Source organism: Eptatretus burgeri, chromosome 11 (genome assembly GCF_056783735.1).
Source record: "Eptatretus burgeri isolate ZD-2024b chromosome 11, Ebu_testis_v1, whole genome shotgun sequence".
In the NCBI taxonomy this organism is placed as follows: domain Eukaryota; kingdom Metazoa; phylum Chordata; class Myxini; order Myxiniformes; family Myxinidae; genus Eptatretus; species Eptatretus burgeri.
The window spans coordinates 91105949-91127365 of NC_140971.1; the positions used below are offsets into that span (position 1 = coordinate 91105949).

At 52.2% G+C, this 21417-nt stretch overlaps 1 protein-coding gene and 2 long non-coding RNA genes across 6 annotated transcripts in view; 2 read left to right on the top strand and 1 right to left on the bottom strand.

The window, feature by feature from the left end:
* LOC147017608 (uncharacterized) overlaps window positions 1-21417 on the top strand; it is a 37552-nt gene that overhangs the window by 5672 nt on the left and 10463 nt on the right. The gene's annotated exons all lie outside the window — the stretch shown is intronic.
* Window positions 13602-14644, top strand: LOC147017609 (uncharacterized). Of its 2 annotated transcripts, none has more exons than XR_015049566.1 (2): window positions 13602-14487; window positions 14563-14644. It is a non-coding gene; the product is annotated as an uncharacterized LOC147017609 (long non-coding RNA). The 2 variants fall into 2 exon arrangements; XR_015049567.1 differs by having other exon boundaries at window positions 13602-14460.
* Window positions 14685-21417, bottom strand: part of LOC147017610 (ubiquitin-conjugating enzyme E2 R1-like) — a 54566-nt gene continuing 47833 nt past the window's right edge. For 2 of the 3 annotated variants that reach the window (XM_085847352.1, XM_085847353.1), the window contains 2 exons: window positions 15610-15744; window positions 14685-15459 (listed from right to left, as the gene is read on the bottom strand). In XM_085847352.1, the coding sequence (XP_085703478.1) occupies window positions 15168-15459; window positions 15610-15744 (427 nt within the window). In that variant the 3' untranslated portion in view covers window positions 14685-15167. The remainder of the gene's footprint in view (window positions 15460-15609; window positions 15745-21417) is intronic. The other variant, XM_085847354.1, reaches the window with a different exon arrangement.

Below are 21417 nucleotides of genomic sequence, written 5' to 3' on the forward strand. Positions count from 1 at the left end.
CTTAATCGACCCGTTCCGTACTATCGGGATAACCGAGCGGTGTTATCGTCAACCTCGACGGTTCCGATTAATTAGTGGGCGTATTTAGCCCACGACCAACCCTTTACGTGAAGTAAGATGGAGATTCAATTAAAGAAAAGACGAAGCGAAACGGGAAAAACAGTTCAACATAAGGCACATTTATTCCGCGGCAAACGGAAAGCACACATATACAATTACAACAATTATGCACCAAAAGCAAATGTAAAAGAAACACAACAATTATGCACCAAAAGCAAATGTAACAAAAGAAACACAATGCAGATCTACTACCGACTACGCGAGCACACGGCAACACTTACACAGTTTTACTTTACAGACGGCGCCGACAACACATATACTCAAAAGCAAAAGAAAAAGGGGCCACCCTCAACTACAAGGGGGCAGACGGGCCTGGGGCCGAGACCGCGTCGAGCCTACCCGTCTGGTGATGAGCCGCAAAATGGCGGCGGTGCCCCGACTCCGCGCTCCTCCGCGGGCCTCGCTGGCACTGCCTGGAATGGGGTGGGAACGGGGCCCCCCTTTTCGCACTATCTCAGCGCGGGGAGGAAACAGGGGGGGTTGTTGATGCTCTGCGGAAAGAGGATAGCTGGCTTGCTTGGGTCCCGCGACGAGCGACTCCACTGCGCCCTCGACCGCGTTCCCGGCTTCTCCTCTCTGCAGCTCCCCGACAGACTCCGAACCCCGACAGACTGACTCCCCTCCAGACCCGTCTTGACTGCCGCCGCCACACCTCTCCAACTCGAGCCCAAAACAAAAACTCTCGCTACCGCTGCCGCTGCCGCTGCCACTGCCACACCTCTCCAACTCGCCCGAGCCCGAAATAGAAACTCTCAACTGACTCAATTCGCCCCGCGCTCGGCGCTTTATAGTGCGACAGGAGAAACCATATGCAGATTTTCGGATCAGGATCGGCTCGAAAGCGGAGCCACGCTCGCCCATTGGACGGAGAAAAAGTGGGCGTGAATCATTCCTGATCCGGGAATCTGCATATATCAATTCAACTCCGACGCGCCTGGAGGCGGGGCCAAATCGCCCCGCGCTCGCCGATAGGACGGAACAGAAGTGGGCGTGAATCATTCCTGATCCGACTTCCCCGGAAAGGCCGCTTTTTGCACCCGCTGCTCGGCGCGCGCCCTGTACGAGTCCAGGATCGGTGCCCACAAGCGGTGCGGGAATGGCGGCAGAAGGAGGAGAGGTGAAGGTGGTGGAGGGTCTATTGTGGTGGTCCCTGGCCACGGTGACGCTTGGAATGGCGGTGATGCGATGATTGCGAGAGCGAGTTGTGACGGTAAAGGTCGTGGCTGTTGGCGTTGTTGTTGTTGTGAAGCGGCGTTGCGGCTGGTGGTTGCTGTGTGATGGCGGTTGAGACGTGGTTGGCCCAAAATAAAGATAGAACAGAAAAACGGCCATCTTCAAGGGTCGCAGCCCGAATGAATGACATTTATTCCCTCTAAACAACGGGTTTGGGCTAACTACACATACACTTACAGAGATATCTCACCTACGGGACCTGAATGGTGGTTTGCGAATTTCCTCAACCACAACACTACCCCCTCCCCTTTTTACAGACTCGTCCCGAGTCGTCAAATTTTCGTGTGCCATCATGTGTAGTTTTCCCCTAGTACATTTTACCTACGGATCCCTGAGTGCGACATTCATGTTATTCGTGTCCCCAAAATAAATAACCTGAGGGCTGAGTAACTAACTAAACAAACCCACTCACACGGACGACTTAAATAAAATTGCCGGCACTAAGACAGACATGCCGGGGGCGCACTCATATTTACAGTACATCTTAACCTTTACTTACAAATTTTACACTAAACCATGGCCCAGGATCAATGGACTCTGCAAAAAGAAAGCAGTTAGCAGGGAGCCAGGCTGCTCGCATGCAGTCTCTGGCTCAAACAATGCAGGTGACAGGGAGCGTGGCCGGCTGCTCACACGCAGTCCAAGGCCTTCCCTTTTGAAATGAACCCAGTGAACCACAACGGTGCATGGGCTGCACAAACGCAGTCTCCGTGCCAGCTCAAGTGGCACACGCAATGAACACAACGAATGGATGGATGAATGGATGGACGCAAACACGGTGCACGGGCTGCCACTGCAGGCCCGTGTTGTAGCTACCAACAGGGCAGTTCTTGCAGCTTGCAAACTGTTGCTTTGATCCTGGCGCACATGGAAATGAACAGGGGGGGGGGGGGAAAGCAAACTTGAACGGGGCTGGTGAACAGGGGCAGTGGGCATGGCATGGCAAAGGTGAGCAGGCAACACAGCCTGCAGAACAGGGCCACTGCAGGCAAACACAGCCGGCAGATGAACTGGCCGGCACAGGCCTTGAAGCACAGCAGCTGCAGACAATCCAGCCGGCACAGGCCTTGCAGCAACGCAGCCAGCAGATGAAGCTGGCCAGCCTTTGCCGTTCAGTGGAGGTTGGTGGAGGGAGTGCGGTGGTGCTGGCCACTCGGAAGGCGGGCTCGGACCTACCCTACGGTCTCCCTCCCAACCTATCGCCTTTGCCTGTCAATGTCTATACCCACTCCCTTAATTTGTCAAACCCCAATTTAGCCCCAACTTATTAAAAATAAAATTTCTTCCACTATAATTCGTCCCCTAACCCCCTTTATCGTCCTTGTTCGGCTAACCTATCGTCCTAGCCTCCTCCCAACCCCTACGTTCCCTTCCCGGAGGGGAATAAGGGAGAGCTCGCGTCCTGTGTCGAGGCCCAACGAAGCCTCAGAATGGCCTCCCCAGACTTCAGTGATCGATAACACAAAGTGGGTCCAGCGGCCCACAACAAGAGCGAGGGGATGGATGGTGCGGAGGGGTACACTTCCTAATCTACCCTCACCATTTAACTGTTAAACTACCCCGGGGCTTTCAACAAGCACCTCTCGCTTAAACTATTGGTTCGAACAACCCAGATTCCCGTCGCCTGTGTTGGTGTCCTCTCAAATTTCGGGCCTCGCCCCCCAATTTTCTTTCCGTGCCCTCACACGGTCTCATGGCTGGGACGCGTGGCTCCCTTTGGCAGGCACGACCCTCTGCCGAATCTCCCGCTATGGCACCCCCGGGCACTACACTGCCTCCGAGCCTACCAGCTCCCTAAACACCGGAGAGTGCCCCCCATGGCACCTCCACTGAAACGCACACGTGGCAGGCTGGCTTCCCGGGCCCCTTTCCGAGGGTCACCCTTGCCCACCACACTGCCCACGTGGCTAATGGCGCCCCGGGCCTCCGCACCAAGCAGACGCACCCATGCCCACTACGCTATCCCGGCCCCCCATGGGCCCTTGGCCTACCGCGGCCGACTAGCCTGGTGCCCCGGGGTACCCACTCAGCGATACTCACCTTTCGCAGCCACGCTCCCAGCCCGTCAACAGGGCTCCTGCACCCTTCCAAATGGGTTTCGAGCCTACTTTCCCACCAACAACAAAACGACTTCCATTTTTCAATTTGACTAACCCAGCTAACTCACTCTACACTGACCCCGGGGTCCCTTGGGCGGGAGTCACTCCTCCCCCCAATCACTCATCGCACCATGCATTCCCCATTCGCTCCACTCACACAGACCCGCTGGCCTCACTCACTCACCAAGCACATGCTTCCACTTCACTCACCAACTCTTCAACACACACCACTGAACTCTGCCATCCTTCTAACTACATCCCCTAACTCACTCGTGCTCCCACGTCATCCCTAAAACTATAGCACGTTCCATTTAACACTACGTAGCTAAACTACGTCCCCACTACACATTCACAGTCTGTCTCTGTCTCCTAAATAAATAAAAATAATTTCCCCACCTAAATCTGGCTACAATCCCTCTACCTAACCCATTCCACGGGCCCCATGAGGACTTACCCCTGCCCCATGGAGCCGGTCTAGCTAAGCTAACCCTTCCCCCGAACTAGTTTCATCCTGTGCCCAGATAAGGGGGTCTTCCACCCCTTGCCCGGGAATCCTGTGCACCCGAAAGTGAGGCTTGCTTTTTTTTTTTCCACATGCGCAGCACCAGCGCGGCAACTCACAGCTCGCGCACTTTGCACCTGCCCGTGACGCCATGCAGCTGCACGTGTACCTCGTCCCTCCTTGGACGGTACCATCCGGCAGGGATACCCCTCCTGCCGGATTGCAACCCCACGTGCAGCCATGACGTCACCGTTCGCATAAAAAAACAAGCCCCACGTCTCGAGGGGTTCCCCACGCGAACACATGTGCCCTGCCCGTTGGAGCTGAACACACCTGCTCGCGTGGAGAACCCGTCCGGTCCAAATCCGAAATCCTGCCTAAACTTTGTCCGTCCGGGGGATCGGCAAATCCACCGCGTGAGTTTCCGGACCGGGCTTCACTCACGCAAACGAGCACGTGGGGGCCTCGTGCGTTGCACAGCACGGACCTCGCGCTCGCTGCTGGGTGAACCCGGCGCGGTCCCCGAAACAGCTACAGCCGCAACTCGGCTTTTGTCCCTCTGTCGCCGTCTCTGTCGCCATTCAACCCACGCACACCTGCGTGTAACGACGCTCACAGTCCATTCCATTACATTCACACTGGGAGACGCGGCTGCGTGCTCACGCATGCCGACCGACATCTCCCCCACATACCGCTCTCTCACACACACGGTCTCCCTTGCACTCGGCCGTTCACTCACGCATGCCACCTCCCTCACACACGTGGCTCCACTCACTCGCGGTCTTCCACTCACACACGCGGGGGCACTCGCCCGCGGTGTCTCATCCACACACGGCGTGCTGGGGAGCACGCCCTCCGGCACACTTGCCACCACACCACTCACACACGGGGTCGCTTCTACACACGGGGACGCACTCACACCTTGCACCATACACACCGGGATAACCACACTAGGGATTCGTGTCCCCACAAGGGTCTCCGGGGCCTCTATACCCCCCAAGCTTTCCGTGCACCTGTCCACAGCACCCGTCCCCTCGACCCCGCAAAGCACGACCGAACCCACCTGTTCGTGACTCGCCTCAAGGGGGCATACTCCCTCCCCTCGTTCCTGCAGGAGGACATCCAGCTGCTCGCACTGGGTCCCTACACGCTCCGCGAGCTCACCCTCATTGTCCACTACCTCTGTGTGTGTGTGCGTCTCTTACCCCGTCTTCATCGTGTAGTCTTACCTCTATCGTTCCCATCTCCCATGTCTCTGTACATTTATTAGTTTCTGTTGTCCCCTTGTGTCTATTGGTCTCTGCTTCTTTCTGGCGTCTTTCCCTTATCTTTATGTAGGTCAACCTTGCTTTCTCCTTAAGTCGCTCCCGTCCTTCCCTGTGTTTCACTCCTTGCTCTTTCACGATCTCCGCGTACCTCATCCTTGCTTTCCGTCTTAATTGTTCTTTTCTCTCTCTCGCAATTCCTTTCACCTCGTCTCTTGTTTCCCGTGTCTCTATACATTTTCTCTCCTTGTTCCTTATTTCTGTCTCTTCCTGGTTCCTTTTTCCTTCCCATCTGAGTCGTTCTTTCTCTCTGAGCCCCATTAGCTGTTCGTTCTCCCTCCGGAGCTCCTCAATCTCCGTTAACTCCAATCTCGCTCTCCGTTTTAGTTGTTCAATTTCACACTCATATAGTTGTTGTTTTCTCTCCCACTGTTCGTCCTGCTTTGTTTTCCAATCTCATTGTTTCTTTCAATTGGCTCATTTCCTTCCTGTGTTTCATTCGCTGTTCTCTCACTGCTCTTCCTAGTTTCCTCTCCTGTCCTTCCTTCTCCAGTTTCATGGTTTGCTTCATTTGGTTAATCTCCTTTTTGTGTTTCATTTGCTGCTGTCTCATTACTCTTCCTTGTTTCCTCTCCTGTCCTTCCTTATCCAGTTTCATGGTTTTCTTCATTTGGTTCATCTCCATTTTGTGTTTCATTCGCTGTTCTTTGTCTATCTCCTCGCACTCCAGCCTCAGCTTTTCTTTCAATTGGTCAACCTCGGCTTCATGTTCCTTTTGTTTTCTTTCCCATTGTTCCTCTCGTTCTTCCCTCTCCAATCTCCATGTGTCCTTCAATCTCCTGATTTCTCCTTCCTGCTTCATTCCTTGCTCCTTCAACTTCTCCTCGTATTCCAACCTATTTTTTTCCTTTTGTCGTTCAGTTTCAAATTCATACTCTTTCAGTTTTTTATTCCACTGTCTCTCTTGTTCCTCGTTCTGCAATCTCATCGTTTCCTTTAATTGACGGATTTCTTTCTCCTGTCTTATTCCTTATTCTTTGTATTTCCTATTCCACCGTCTTCCTTGTTCCTCATTCTGCAATCTCGTTATTTCTTTCAGTTGGCTGACTTCCTTCTCCTGTCTTATTTGTTCTTCCATCATTACTCTTTCTTGCATCTCATTCTTTAATCTGGCCGTCGCTTCCAGCTGTTCGATCTGCATAGTGTGGTTTCTTAAAGTTTCATTTTCCGTTCTCTTCCTTTCCTCTTTTAACACTCTCAGTTCTTTTGGTAATTCCCCCTCTTTGTTTTGGTGTTTCTGTAACTCAGAAGCTTCCTTTTCTAATTCTTTTCTCATCTCCGCACCCTCCGACCTTGCTTTGGCTTTGAACTGTTCTTCCGTCTTGCCCTTGTGGTTTTCTACCCGTCTTCCCAGTTCCTCTGTATCAGTTTTTACCTCCAGTCACAGCTTATCAACTCTCTTCGTCATGTCTTGAAGTCTTTTCTCACACTCCACCGTTACAACCTTCAATCCCTCCTTTGTCTCCTCCTGGCTTTCTTTTAATTTTTCTAATACCTTCTTTACCTCGTGTCTCGTCTCACACTTCTCCGGAATTATTTTCTCACCCGCCCCGACCACGGGCCTGACAGCCGTTGCACTCCGTCCCAGCTCGTTCGTTCCCACACGTGGCGTCGTCATTATGCCCGCCTGCAGACATTGGCCCATTTGCCGCATCTCACCCTGCATCTCTTTCATTCTGTTCGTGTCTCCATCCATTTTGTTTTCCATCTGTTGGGCATTCGTATCCATTTTTTCGTTCATCCCTCTCATTCCGTTTCTCAACTGTCGTGCAACTGTTTGTATTTCTGTCAACATGGCGAATAGCTGGGCCACGTCGGGTGCGCTTGGGTGAGCCATTTCGGCAGGGATCAGGGAAGGGTTTTGGTGGAGAGGGGGAGGGGAGGTGTCATACACCGCAGCCGCCACCGCACCTATTTCGGGCTCTGGGTTCAATTGGGCGAGTTCGTCCTGTACAACCAACATTTCCTGCACAGGGATTTCATCCTGGACCATGGATTCTACACATTCTAAATCCATTTCTAATACCCCCGGCTCCCGCTCGCCTTGAGACGCCATCTTATTTCTCGTAAAGGGTTAATTTGAATCGCTCGTAATTTGGAGGGAATCGGGGGTCGCTCCTCTCACCCCTGGACCGATTCCCGTGAATTTAGCTGGAGACAGGAGAGCCCGTTTTCCCGCTCTCCGATACCAGTGCCGCGAGGAGGGGGATGAGTTTGTGTCCCACGACCTGACACCAGTGTTGCGGATTCGCGCCCGCCGGCGTGCGAGCGGCCACGTAACTCGAATCGCGGCACGTCGCCCACCGGATGGACAATTCCGTCGTGACCCTCTCGGACGAACGCCGGGAACTAGTCACGGGTGGGCCTTTCGGCCTCACCACGATCGTGCCAATAGGCCCCCCGCGTGGGATAGGGTTGCTCGCCAAATTCGACCTACCTCAGTACCCACACGGAGGGTAGACCGGGCGATCGCACCTCGCCGCAGGTCGACTTCGGACACGGGCCACTTTAAGCGACCCGTTCCGTACTATCGGGATAACCGAGCGGTGTTATCGTCAACCTCGACGGTTCCGATTAATTATTGGGCGTATTTAGCCCACGACCAACCCTTTATGTGAAGCAAGATGGAGATTCAATTAAAGAAAAGACGAAGCGAAACGGGAAAAACAGTTCAACATGAGGCACATTTATTCCGCGGCAAACGGAAAGCACACATATACAATTACAACAATTATGCACCAAAAGCAAATGCAACAAAAGAAACACAATGCAGATCTACTACCGACTACGCGAGCACACGGCAACACTTACACAGTTTTACTTTACAGATGGCGCCGACAACACATATACTCCAAAGCAAAAGAAAAAGGGGCCACCCTCAACTACAAGGGGGCAGACGGGCCTGGGGCCGAGACCGCGTCGAGCCTACCCGTCTGGTGATGAGCCGCAAAATGGCGGCGGCGCCCCGACTCCGCGCTCCTCCGCGGGCCTCGCTGGCACTGCTTGGAATGGGGTGGGAACGGGGCCCCCTTCTCGCACTATCTCAGCGCGGGGGGAAACAGGGGGGTTGTTGATGCTCTGGGGAAAGAGAATAGCTGGCTTGCTTGGGTCCCGCGACAAGCGACTCCACTGCGCCCTCGACCGCGTTCCCGGCTTCTCCTCTGCAGCTCCCCGACAGACTCCGAACCCCGACAGACCGACTCCCCTCCAGACCCGTCTTGACTGCCGCCGCCACACCTCTCCAACTCGAGCCCGAAACAGAAACTCTCTCGCTGCCGCTGCCGCTGCCGCTGCCGCTGCCACACCTCTCCAACTCGCCCGAGCCCGAAATATAAACTCTCAACTGACTCAATTCACCCCGCGCTCGGCGCTTTATAGTGCGACAGAAGAAACCATATGCAGATTTTCGGATCAGGATCGGCTCGGGGGCGGAGCCACGCTCGCCCATTGGACGGAGGAAAAGTGGGCGTGAATCATTCCTGATCCGCGAATCTGCATATATCGATTCAACTCCGACGCGCCTGGAGGCGGGGCCAAATCGCCCCGCGCTCGCCGATAGGACGGAACAGAAGTGGGCGTGAATCATTCCTGATCCGACTTCCCCGGAAAGGCCGCTTTTTGCACCCGCTGCTCGGCGCGCGCCCTGTACGAGTCCAGGATCGGTGCCCACAAGCGGTGCGGGAATGGCGGCAGAAGGAGGAGAGGTGAAGGTAGTGGAGGGTCTATTGTGGTGGTCTCTGGCCACGGTGACGCTTGGAATGGCGGTGATGCGATGATTGCGAGAGCGAGTTGTGACGGTAAAGGTCGTGGCTGTTGGCGTTGTTGTTGTTTTTGTGAAGCGGCGTTGCGGCTGGTGGTTGCTGTGTGATGGCGGTTGAGACGTGGTTGGCCCAAAATAAAGATAGAACAGAAAAACGGCCATCTTAAAGGGTCGCAGCCCGAATGAATGACATTTATTCCCTCTAAACAACGGGTTTGGGCTAACTACACATATACTTACAGAGATATCTCACCTACGGGACCTGAATGGTGGTTTGCGAATTTCCTCAACCACAACAATATAAACACAATCCTCATTTCTCTGTTGATTATGACGTGGCCTGTTGTACCAGGCGATGCATGATGTCATCGCCGGGCTCCGAAGGAAGGGAGTACTCAGTTTTTACTCCGTTTGTTTGTTTGTTTTCCTGTTTGTTTGTTTGTTTGTCTGGGCGACCAAATGATTTGGCTATCAAGGGTATTTTCGATTTATTGATTAATCAATTAATCGATTAATTTTTCATTTTTCGATCAATTGCTTAGAGTAGTTTTCAAAAAGTTACAGACTCGAATGAAACAGTGGTGGTTTAGGTATGCTATTTGGCAATTGATTGAGAAATTATTTTACGATTATTATTTATTTATTTTAATTATGCAATTACTCAATTAATCATTCAATTCTTGTACACCGCTCCCTCCCAATTCCGACTCCAGGTGCTGCAAGGCGGCATCGCCGGGCGCCGATGCCACCCTGGCGATGTTGCGCGCTGTTGGATTTGTTATTTATTTATTTGGCATGGAGGCGGTGTACTTTGAACGTACCGGTACTTGTTTTTATTGTTTTCGTGCAGAAGCGAGACTCATGGAACAGCAAGGTAGATCTGACAGTGGGATAAACATCAAGGGAATGAACAAAGAGTATTTAAGAGGAAACACTGAATCTAGCAACGAAGATATGGTTCGCTTCGGAAAGGTTAATGGGGGTAATGAGATCATGGGTCAAAATTAGGGGTGACAATAGATGGTGGAGCACTGATTGCTTGAAGTCACAACAGTCTCAGGAAGGTGGTTCTATGGACGAGACCGAGTATAATGTTCTTCCACATGAGAAAACCGTTGTTCGTTTCAGACAGGCTTCAATCAAACTCAACACCGCCACAGTTCATCAACTCGCCATTTGCCTTCCTGTTACCCTTCATACCTTCCCACACCAATCCTTCATACTATCTCCCTCACACCAGAACATCATAGACAGAAGTGAGGAAGACAGTTGAGGTGTGCAGTCAGCCTGGACTTTGGAAGTTTAACCAGGAAGGGGTTACTCGAAGAACACCTGCATCCTGGAGTAGGCAAGGAAAGTCAAAAGATTGAGAGACTTCATTCGCACCATGGTTAGAACCATTCTCACTGACTGCACCACAACTCCACCTCCTTCCCATAACTCTGCCCCTTACCATTCACCTGCCTCCTTATTCTTAACGACGCCCCGTCAACTTAGCCATACACCTTATTTAAACCCCACCTTCTGTTTAAGTACACCTTCGTGAACGGGGATGTAGAGACCATCAAACTCAAGACTGCTAGCCGCACAAAATTCTTGCTCTACAGTCTAGAGCACTGATGTGATCATGTTTCCAGTTATGTCAGCTGACCTCATGATATTACTCTCCCAATAGAGGATTGAGAAAATATCAGATGAACATGAAAAAGGTCAAACCATGTTTGGAATCATGTTGAGATTGATGACTTGCTGGAGATATGGATAGAAGAAGCATGCAGGATGAACTTTTGTGAAGTCCAGTATATCTTTTCCAGTGACGAAAAATGTACAAAATTTCAGTAAATCCTTCCGTTTTGAGGGGGGGTTTACAGGGTCTAAGGCTCATATTGGAGCTGAATACACAAATCACATGCACATGTAGACAAATACACGAGACAACTTCAGAAAAACACAGCCACTGAGCATCGGGGAAGTGACCACTTTCCAGAACACTCTGGGTAACAGCGATGCTATATTGTATGATATATGATGCGATATAAACTTTAAGATCACCTTTGGAATGTACACCCTTGGAATGCTGAAGACCCACAAATTTTGTTCTCAACGAAACGAGCACGGCTTGAAGCAAGGGGCACACTCCTCATTCATGGGTTTGTCCCTGAGAAGAAGCCAGCACTGGAGGTAAGTTACCATGTGGCATTAAGGATTGCTAAAGAGAAGAAGCTGCATTTTATAACAGACACCTTGGTGAAACCATGCTCTATGAAAATGGCTGAGCTGATGTAGGGCAAAGATGCAATATAAAAAATAGCACAGATCGCTAAACTTGCAAACGATACCATTCACGACCGAATCAGAAACATGTCACAAGACATCCCCAAGCAAATAGTGGAGCAAATCAAGGGAAGTCCAGGAAAAATCAGCTGGCAATTGGATGAAACAACTGATGTCTCAAATTGTGCTCGTCTCGATTTTGCTCGAGATGTGCATGAGAATGATATCAAGGATGAATTCCTATTTTGTGAGTCATGGAACGAAACAACGAAGGCAGTAGACATTATGGCGATGATGAATGAATTCTTCTATTTGAACGCTTTCACCGTTCTCATCAAAAAGGTCAATCCAAATGTGATTTCCGGTAACTGCATTCTTCATAAACATGCTCTGGCATCGAAGACTCTTCTGCTTGTAAGGAAGAAGTGTTGGATGTTGTTGTCCAGTTGTCAACTTTATCCGAGCAAGGACAGGGAATCGCTGCACGTCCAAAGCGCTTTGCAGAGGTTAAGTCTGAGCACACCGTCCTATTTCACACAGCAGTACGCTGGCTTTCCGGAGGAAAAGTTCTGACGAGGGTTTTTGAACTTCGAGATTTGATTGAGATGTTCCTGCATGAAAAAGGGTCAAACTTGCTTCGACGTTTCATGGACCAGAAATTTGTGGTTTATTTGGCATACCTTGCAGATGCGTTCAGAATGCTGAACTCTTTGAACATCTCACTCCATGGAAGAGGATTGACGATCTTGAGGGCCGAAGAAAAGGTCAAATCATTTCACGAGACGTTGGTTTTTTGGGGACGAAGAGTGAATTCCCATTAACGTTGCCCATTTACCTCCTTTTGATGAAATCACTTCTGATCCAGTGGGAGGAAGATTCACAAGAGCATTACTACACACCTGCAAACTCTGAAAGTCAACTTTGAAGGATATTTTGCGACTGGCCTGGTAGCTGACGTTTGGTTGAGTAACCCCTTCACTGTCTCTCTGAAACAAATGAGTGATGCCAACTTGGCAAAAGATAAGCTTCTTGATTTGTGTAATAATCAGAAACTTCCTATCGATTTTGAATCAATGGAACTGAATCAATTCTGGTGCATATCCCAGTCTGACCAAGCAAGCTTACCAAGTTATATTCCCGTTCGTCACAACCTACCTTTGTGAGTCAAGATTTTCTGTGCTTATAACAATGAAAACCAAAGTGAGGAATAAGCTGAAAGTTGAGCACAACATCCGTGTGTCCCTCTCAGACATCGCATGGAATCCGATTGTTGGTCACTCATAAGCAGCAGCAGTTTTCACACTAAGTTTTGACTGTTTACTCTCATAACTCTCACCATTGAAGGTGGATAGAGGTTATGTTTTCACCCATTTGCCCACCTTTCTCTGAGCAGGACATGTCAGTATTTTGGTGAAGATCAGAGAAAGGATACAAGGATTTTAAAGTGATTCTTCACCATTGAGAGATAGGACCGAGAAAAAAAACAGACAAATGATATAGCACGATATTTCAGTCGTGGACAAGTTACAACAAAACTTGGTGGATGAGTTGGGTCGGTGGCAAGAACAAGCCACTTCGATTTTGGTTCAGCTCCGGATACAGATCCACCCCAAAAGTTGGATAGAAAATGTAAACTGTTTAGCCTGGTGGGGTTATGTGCTCTACCAAGCACCGCTCGAGTCTTCAATGTACGTACTAAGTTTAAGAAAATAATTGATCTGTGTTGTGACAACCAAAGTATCTGCTTGACTATCTTGCCTCGTTCATGGCATTTTCATAGTTTGTAGACTTGTAAATTTCAATGTCACATTAAGAAAAACTCTCCTGCAAGTGTCTCATCACCGAGACATCCTTTCCCTCACCTTCCTCGAGACCAAGTCGCTCTAACAACTGCATTCTGACTTGACTCGAAGTTATGACAACACACAGAAAAGCTGTCACTCTAATCCCCTTAACGACCATGACCTATGTACCATTGTGCAGGTTACCTCCATATATATATATATATATATATATATATATATATATATATATATATATATATATATATATATATATATATATATATATATATATATATATATATATATATATATATATATATATATATATATATATATAAATATATATATATATATATAAATATATAAATATAAATATAAATATATATATATATATATATATATATATATATATATATATATATAACACATGTGAAAAACTGCTCATTACATTAACAATTTCATATTATACCTATATTTGAATGAAGTCAGGATAGTCGTGGACAGGTGGACATAAGAATTGGAAAACGTACACAAGTAGGAGTGTGTACTTTATTGACAATCCTGAACAGTCTGCTGCTTCTGGTTTTTCTGCACACAATGCGCATGACCATTTATATGCTTGAAGTCACAAAAATAAAAGAAACCTCACCAATCCTACTATATAAACTCAAGATCGGAAACTTATTTTCATGACAAATATGATTCTCTAACTTCTCCAGGATAGGACATTACATGACAGTTCAATTTGCTTTATTTACAAGCAAGTGAGAGTAGAAATTTAAAGTTAGGTGGAAAGTAGAATTGGAAGAAAAAAAAAACAAGATGGAGAAACAACAAAATAAACCCAGGGACAAATGCCATGTCAAGGACAAGTCGAGACATCTGCACGAAGAAATGGGATGAAGTTACACAGTAACAGATCAGTGAAATGACAAGTCTCCCCCACCCCCAAAAATAAAAACACAAGCTACAACATTTCAGGCTGAAAGACTTGGATGTGATGGAAAAGGAAATCAAAGAGTGGGAGAGAGAGGGTGAGAGAGAGAGTAGGAGAGACAGAGACAGAGAGGGTGGGAGAGAGGCAGAGAGAGGGGGTGGGAGAGACAGGATAGAGAGAGTGGGAGAGACAGGGAGAGAGAGAGGGGTAGAGGGGTGAGAGACAGGGAGAGAGGTAGAGGGGTGAGAGAGAGGTGAGAGAGAGGTAGAGGGGTGAGAGGGTGAGAGAGAGGTAGAGGGGTGAGAGGGTGAGAGAGAGGTAGAGGGGTGAGAGGGTGAGAGAGAGGTAGAGGGGTGAGAGGGTGAGAGAGAGGTAGAGGGGTGAGAGGGTGAGAGAGAGGTAGAGGGGTGAGAGGGTGAGAGAGAGGTAGAGGGGTGAGAGGGTGAGAGAGAGGTAGAGGGGGGAGAGAGAGGTAGAGGGGTGAGAGTGAGGTAGGGGGGTGAGAGAGAGGTAGAGGGTGAGAGAAAGGTAGAGGGGTGAGAGAGAGGTAGAGGGGTGAGAGAGAGGTAGAGGGGTGAGAGAGAGGTAGAGGGGTGAGAGAGAGGTAGAGGGGTGAGAGAGAGGTAGAGGGGTGAGAGAGAGGTAGAGGGGTGAGAGAGAGGTAGAGGGGTGAGAGAGAGGTAGAGGGGTGAGAGAGAGGTAGAGAAAGAGGTGCAGAGAGAGAGATAGAGAAGTAGAGAGAGGGAGAGAGGAAGAGAGGTAGAGAGGGAGAGAGGGGGAGAGAGAGAGGAGTGGGGTGGAGAGAGTGAGAGAGAGAGGAGGGGGGGAGCAAAACTCAAAAAGGAAAATTGGACACATGCTTTATCACATGGCAAAGATATGGTGGGAAAATAAACAATTAAAATGAAATGGGAAATAAAGGCACAGTTGACAGGTTAAGTAAGAAATAAGGACACAGTTGACAGGTTCACTATAAAGGCATATGTTAACAGCCACATCAGAGGAAGCAAATCAAGAACAATAGAAGTGAAGTGAGAGAATAGGTATCACTGAATATGTTGGACGAAAGAGGAAAATGTGCGAGAAACGTTGATGGTGTTAAGGGCTACAAAAGGAAGTAGTCCGTGCAGCGATCACAAATCCTCATTGCCCGAGTCATCATCTGCAGCATCAAGCACGGCTCGGGACGAATGTGCTCTCACTCCTCCCCTCTCTCTCATTCCACTGGCTCCTTCATCCTCATCCTCCTCGTCTTCTTCATCGTCGTCGTCATCCTCTTCGTCGATATCATAACAGAAGTCATCGAAGGGGTCAGGTACGACGGGACGAGGTGTGGCTCGAGGCATTGCACAATACTCTGCCAGCGTTGTGGGAACTGCCACCTCATCCCTGACAGCCTCTGCTCGTGATGCTGCCACCTGCTTCCTACATGTCACAGAGACAAAATAAGAGCCTCGCCTGAAGAGAAATGTGAAATTTACTCTTTCTATTATATGCCTGTCACACGTGCATGTTAAAATTTCATACATGACCTCCAGTGTGGGAGTGGGTGGGGGGTAATTATAAATATTTTACCTCACAATTGTCTCATACTCGCTATCTCGTCCATCGCTTTCCCGCCAACGGCGATACATCACCGAGGCGTCCACATTAGCCGGAGAAAATGTGTTTGGCTCAGAAAGGAGCGAAATCACAGACAGGAGGATGGTGCTAGAAAGTGCAAAGGAGAGACGATATGCAATGAAATTGATGGGCAAACTCAACAAAAGTTAACTACATGATATGGGCACTGCAAACGGTCACGCACAAAAAGGTGAGGAAGTATGGTCACACACACACACACACAGAAAGTATGTTTAGTATTAGAGAAAGCCTGGTGTTGGCTTAGTAGTTAACGTGGCTCACTTGGGATCCGAGGGTCCTGAGTTCAAGCCCTGCTGGCCGCTGAATTAATACCAGGTGGAGTTCACTCAGCCTATCATCCTTCTGAGGTCAGCAAAATGAGCACCAGTGGACTGATAATAGGGGCACTGCATCAGCGGCATTGCCGCACCCCGAAGCAATGATCCAACAACATGTGACAAGGACGAATTGATTTGGTTTTGGTGGGGGGGGGAGAGAAGAGAGAGGCGAGGAGAGAGAGAGAGGCGAGGAGAGAGAGAGAGCCGAGGAGAGAGAGAGAGAGGAGAGAGAGAGAGAGAGAGAGAGAGAGAGAGAGAGAGAGAGAGAGAGAGAGAGAGAGAGAGAGAGAGAGAGAGAGAGAGAGAGAGAGAGGAGAGAGAGAGAGAGAGAGAGAGAGGAGAGAGAGAGAGAGAGAGAGAGAGAGAGAGAGAGAGAGAGAGAGAGAGAGAGAGAGAGAGAGAGAGAGAGAGAGAGAGAGAGAGAGAGAGAGAGAGAGAGAGAGAGAGAGAGAGAGAGAGAGAGAGAGAGAGAGAGAGAGAGAGAGAGAGAGAGAGAGAGAGAGAGAGAGAGAGAGAGAGAGAGAGAGAGAGAGAGAGAGAGAGAGAGAGAGAGAGAGAGAGAGAGAGAGAGAGAGAGAGAGAGAGAGAGAGAGAGAGAGAGAGAGAGAGAGAGAGAGAGAGAGAGAGAGAGAGAGAGAGAGAGAGAGAGGGAGAGAAAGAGGGAGAGGGAGAGGGAGAGAGAGAGAGAGAGAGAGAGAGAGAGAGAGAGAGAGATCGAGAGAGAGAGAGAGAGAGAGAGAGAGAGAGAGAGGCGAGGAGAGAGAGAGAGAGAGAGGCGAGGAGAGAGAGAGAGAGAGAGAGAGTGAGAGAGAGAGAGAGAGAGAGAGAGAGAGGCGAGAGAGAGAGAGAGAGAGAGGCAGGAGAGAGAGAGAGAGAGGCGAGGAGAGAGAGAGAGAGAGAGGAGAGAGAGAGAGAGGCGAGGAGAGAGAGAGAGAGAGGCGAGGGAGAGAGAGAGAGAGAGAGGCGAGGAGAGAGAGAGAGAGAGGCGAGAGAGAGAGAGAGAGGCGAGAGAGAGAGAGAGAGAGGCGAGGGAGAGAGAGAGAGAGGCGAGGAGAGAGAGAGAGAGAGAGAGAGAGGCGAGAGAGAGAGAGAGAGAGAGAGGCGAGGAGAGAGAGAGAGAGGCGAGAGAGAGGGAGAGAGAGAGAGGCGAGGGAGAGAGAGAGGCGAGAGAGAGAGAGAGAGGCGAGGGGAGAGAGAGAGGCGAGGGAGAGAGAGAGGCGAGGGGAGAGAGAGAGGCGAGGGAGAGAGAGAGGCGAGGGGAGAGAGAGAGGCGAGGGAGAGAGAGAGAGGCGAGGGAGAGAGAGAGAGAGAGAGAGAGAGAGAGAGAGAGAGAGAGAGAGAGAGAGAGAGAGAGAGAGGGGCGAGGAGAGAGAGAGAGGCGAGGAGAGAGAGAGAGGCGAGAGAGAGAGAGAGAGAGGCGAGGAGAGAGAGAGAGAGGCGAGGAGAGAGAGGGAGAGAGAGGAGAGAGAGAGAGAGAGAGAGAGAGAGAGAGAGAGAGAGAGAGAGAGAGAGAGAGAGAGAGAGGCGAGGAGAGAGAGAGGGTGAGGAGAGAGAGAGAGAGAGAGAGAGAGAGAGAGAGAGAGAGAGGCGAGGAGAGAGAGAGAGAGAGAGAGGCGCAGAGAGAGGCGAGAGAGAGAGAGAGAGAGGCGAGGAGAGAGAGAGAGAGAGGCGAGAGAGAGAGAGAGAGAGAGAGAGAGAGAGAGAGAGAGAGAGCGAGGAGAGAGAGAGAGAGGCGAGAGAGAGAGAGAGAGAGGCGAGAGAGAGAGAGAGAGAGGAGAGGGGAGAGAGAGAGAGAGAGAGAGAGAGAGAGGAGAGAGAGAGAGAGAGAGGCGAGGGAGAGAGAGAGAGAGAGAGAGGCGAGAGAGAGAGAGAGAGAGAGAGAGAGAGAGAGAGAGAGAGAGAGAGAGAGAGAGAGGCGAGAGAGAGAGAGAGAGAGAGAGAGAGTGAGGGAGGCGAGGAGAGAGAGAGAGAGAGAGAGAGAGAGAGAGAGAGAGAGAGAGGCGAGGAGAGAGAGAGAGAGAGAGAGAGAGAGAGAGAGAGAGAGGCGAGGAGAGAGAGAGAGAGGCGAGGAGAGAGAGAGAGAGAGAGGCGGGGAGAGAGAGAGAGAGAGGCGAGGAGAGAGAGAGAGAGGCGAGGAGAGAGAGAGAGAGGCGAGGAGAGAGAGAGAGAGGCGAGGAGAGAGAGAGAGAGAGAGAGAGGCGAGGAGAGAGAGAGAGGCGAGGAGAGGGAGAGAGAGAGAGGCGAGGGGAGAGAGAGAGGCGAGGGGAGAGAGAGAGGCGAGGGAGAGAGAGAGGCGAGGGGAGAGAGAGAGGCGAGGGAGAGAGAGAGGCGAGGGGAGAGAGAGAGAGGCGAGGGAGAGAGAGAGGCGAGGGGAGAGAGAGAGGAGAGGGGAGAGAGAGAGGCGAGAGAGGAGAGAGAGAGAGAGAGAGAGAGAGAGAGAGAGAGAGAGAGAGAGAGAGAGAGAGAGAGAGAGAGAGAGAGAGAGAGAGGCGAGGAGAGAGAGAGAGAGAGGCGAGGAGAGAGAGAGAGAGGCGAGGAGAGAGAGAGAGAGGCGAGGAGAGAGAGAGAGGCGAGGAGGGAGAGAGAGAGAGAGAGAGAGAGAGAGAGAGAGAGAGAGAGAGAGAGAGAGAGGCGAGGAGAGAGAGAGAGAGAGAGAGAGGCGAGGGAGAGAGGGAGAGAGAGAGAGGCGAGGAGAGAGAGAGAGGCGAGGGAGAGAGAGAGAGAGGCGAGAGAGAGAGAGAGAGAGAGGCGAGGGAGAGAGAGAGAGAGGCGAGGAGAGAGGGAGAGAGAGAGAGGCGAGGAGAGAGAGAGAGAGGCGAGGAGAGAGAGAGAGAGGCGAGGCGAGGAGAGAGGCGAGGAGAGAGAGAGGCGAGAGAGAGAGAGGCGAGGAGAGAGAGAGGCGAGGAGAGAGAGAGAGAGGCGAGGAGAGAGAGAGAGGCGAGAGAGAGGCGAGAGAGAGAGAGGCGAGAGAGAGAGAGAGAGAGAGAGAGAGAGAGAGAGAGAGAGAGAGAGAGAGAGAGAGAGAGAGAGAGGCGAGGGGAGAGAGAGAGAGAGAGGCGAGGGAGAGAGAGAGAGGCGGGGAGAGGGGGGGGGGGGGGGGGGGGGGGGGAGGAGAGAGAGAGGCGAGTGGAGAGAGAGAGGCGAGGGGAGAGAGAGAGGCGAGGGGAGAGAGAGAGGCGAGGGGGGAGAGAGAGAGGCGAGGGGAGAGAGAGAGAGGCGAGGGGAGAGAGAGAGGCGAGGGAGAGAGAGAGGCGAGGGAGAGAGAGAGAGAGAGAGGGAGAGAGAGAGGCGAGGGAGAGAGAGAGAGGCGAGGGGAGAGAGAGAGGCGAGGGGAGAGAGAGAGGCGAGGGGAGAGAGAGAGGCGAGGGAGAGAGAGAGGCGAGGGGAGAGAGAGAGGCGAGGGAGAGAGAGAGGCGAGGGAGAGAGAGAGGCGAGGGAGAGAGAGAGGCGAGGGGAGAGAGAGAGGCGAGGGGAGAGAGAGAGGCGAGGGGAGAGAGAGAGGCGAGGGAGAGAGAGAGAGAGAGAGGGGAGAGAGAGAGAGAGAGAGAGAGAGAGAGAGAGAGGCGAGAGAGAGAGAGAGGCGAGGGGAGAGAGAGAGGCGAGGGGAGAGAGAGAGGCGAGAGAGAGAGAGAGAGAGAGAGAGGCGAGGGGAGAGAGAGAGGCGAGGGAGAGAGAGAGAGAGAGAGAGAGAGGCGAGAGAGAGAGAGAGGCGAGGAGAGAGAGAGAGGCGAGGGGAGAGAGAGAGAGGGAGAGAGAGAGAGGCGAGGGAGAGAGAGAGAGGCGAGGGGAGAGAGAGAGGCGAGGGGAGAGAGAGAGAGGCGAGGGGAGAGAGAGAGGCGAGGGGAGAGAGAGAGGCGAGGGGAGAGAGAGAGGCGAGGGAGAGAGAGAGGCGAGGGGAGAGAGAGAGGCGAGGGAGAGAGAGAGGCGAGGGGAGAGAGAGAGGCGAGGGGAGAGAGAGAGGCGAGGGGAGAGAGAGAGGCGAGGGAGAGAGAGAGGCGAGGGGAGAGAGAGAGGCGAGGGAGAGAGAGAGAGGCGAGGGGAGAGAGAGAGGCGAGGGAGAGAGAGAGAGGCGAGGGGAGAGAGAGAGGCGAGGGGAGAGAGAGAGGCGAGGGGAGAGAGAGAGGCGAGGGAGAGAGAGAGAGGCGAGGGAGAGAGAGAGAGGCGAGGGAGAGAGAGAGAGGCGAGGGGAGAGAGAGAGGCGAGGGAGAGAGAGAGAGGCGAGGGAGAGAGAGAGGCGAGGGGAGAGAGAGAGGCGAGGGAGAGAGAGAGAGGCGAGGGGAGAGAGAGAGGCGAGGGAGAGAGAGAGAGGCGAGGGGAGAGAGAGAGGCGAGGGGAGAGAGAGAGGCGAGGGGAGAGAGAGAGGCGAGGGGAGAGAGAGAGGCGAGGGGAGAGAGAGAGGCGAGGGAGAGAGAGAGGCGAGGGGAGAGAGAGAGGCGAGGGGAGAGAGAGAGGCGAGGGGAGAGAGAGAGGCGAGGGGAGAGAGAGAGGCGAGGGGAGAGAGAGAGGCGAGGGGAGAGAGAGAGGCGAGGGGAGAGAGAGAGGCGAGGGAGAGAGAGAGGCGAGGGGAGAGAGAGAGGCGAGGGGAGAGAGAGAGGCGAGGGAGAGAGAGAGAGGCGAGGGGAGAGAGAGAGGCGAGGGGAGAGAGAGAGGCGAGGGGAGAGAGAGAGGCGAGGGAGAGAGAGAGAGGCGAGGGGAGAGAGAGAGAGGCGAGGGGAGAGAGAGAGGCGAGGGAGAGAGAGAGAGGCGAGGGGAGAGAGAGAGAGGCGAGGGAGAGAGAGAGAGGCGAGGGAGAGAGAGAGAGGCGAGGGAGAGAGAGAGAGGCGAGGGGAGAGAGAGAGAGGCGAGGGAGAGAGAGAGAGGCGAGGGGAGAGAGAGAGAGGCGAGGGGAGAGAGAGAGAGGCGAGGGGAGAGAGAGAGAGGCGAGGGAGAGAGAGAGAGGCGAGGGGAGAGAGAGAGAGGCGAGGGAGAGAGAGAGAGGCGAGGGAGAGAGAGAGAGGCGAGAGAGAGAGAGGGGAGAGAGAGAGAGGCGAGGGGAGAGAGAGAGAGGCGAGGGGAGAGAGAGAGAGGCGAGGGGAGAGAGAGAGAGGCGAGGGAGAGAGAGAGAGGCGAGGGAGAGAGAGAGAGGCGAGGGAGAGAGAGAGAGGCGAGGGAGAGAGAGAGAGGCGAGGGGAGAGAGAGAGGCGAGGGGAGAGAGAGAGAGGCGAGGGAGAGAGAGAGAGGCGAGGGGAGAGAGAGGGCGGAGGGGAGAGAGAGATGCGAGGGGAGAGAGAGAGAGGCGAGGGGAGAGAGAGAGGCGAGGGGAGAGAGAGAGGCGAGGGGAGAGAGAGAGGCGAGGGGAGAGAGAGAGGCGAGGGGAGAGAGAGAGGCGAGGGGAGAGAGAGAGGCGAGGGAGAGAGAGAGGCGAGGGGAGAGAGAGAGGCGA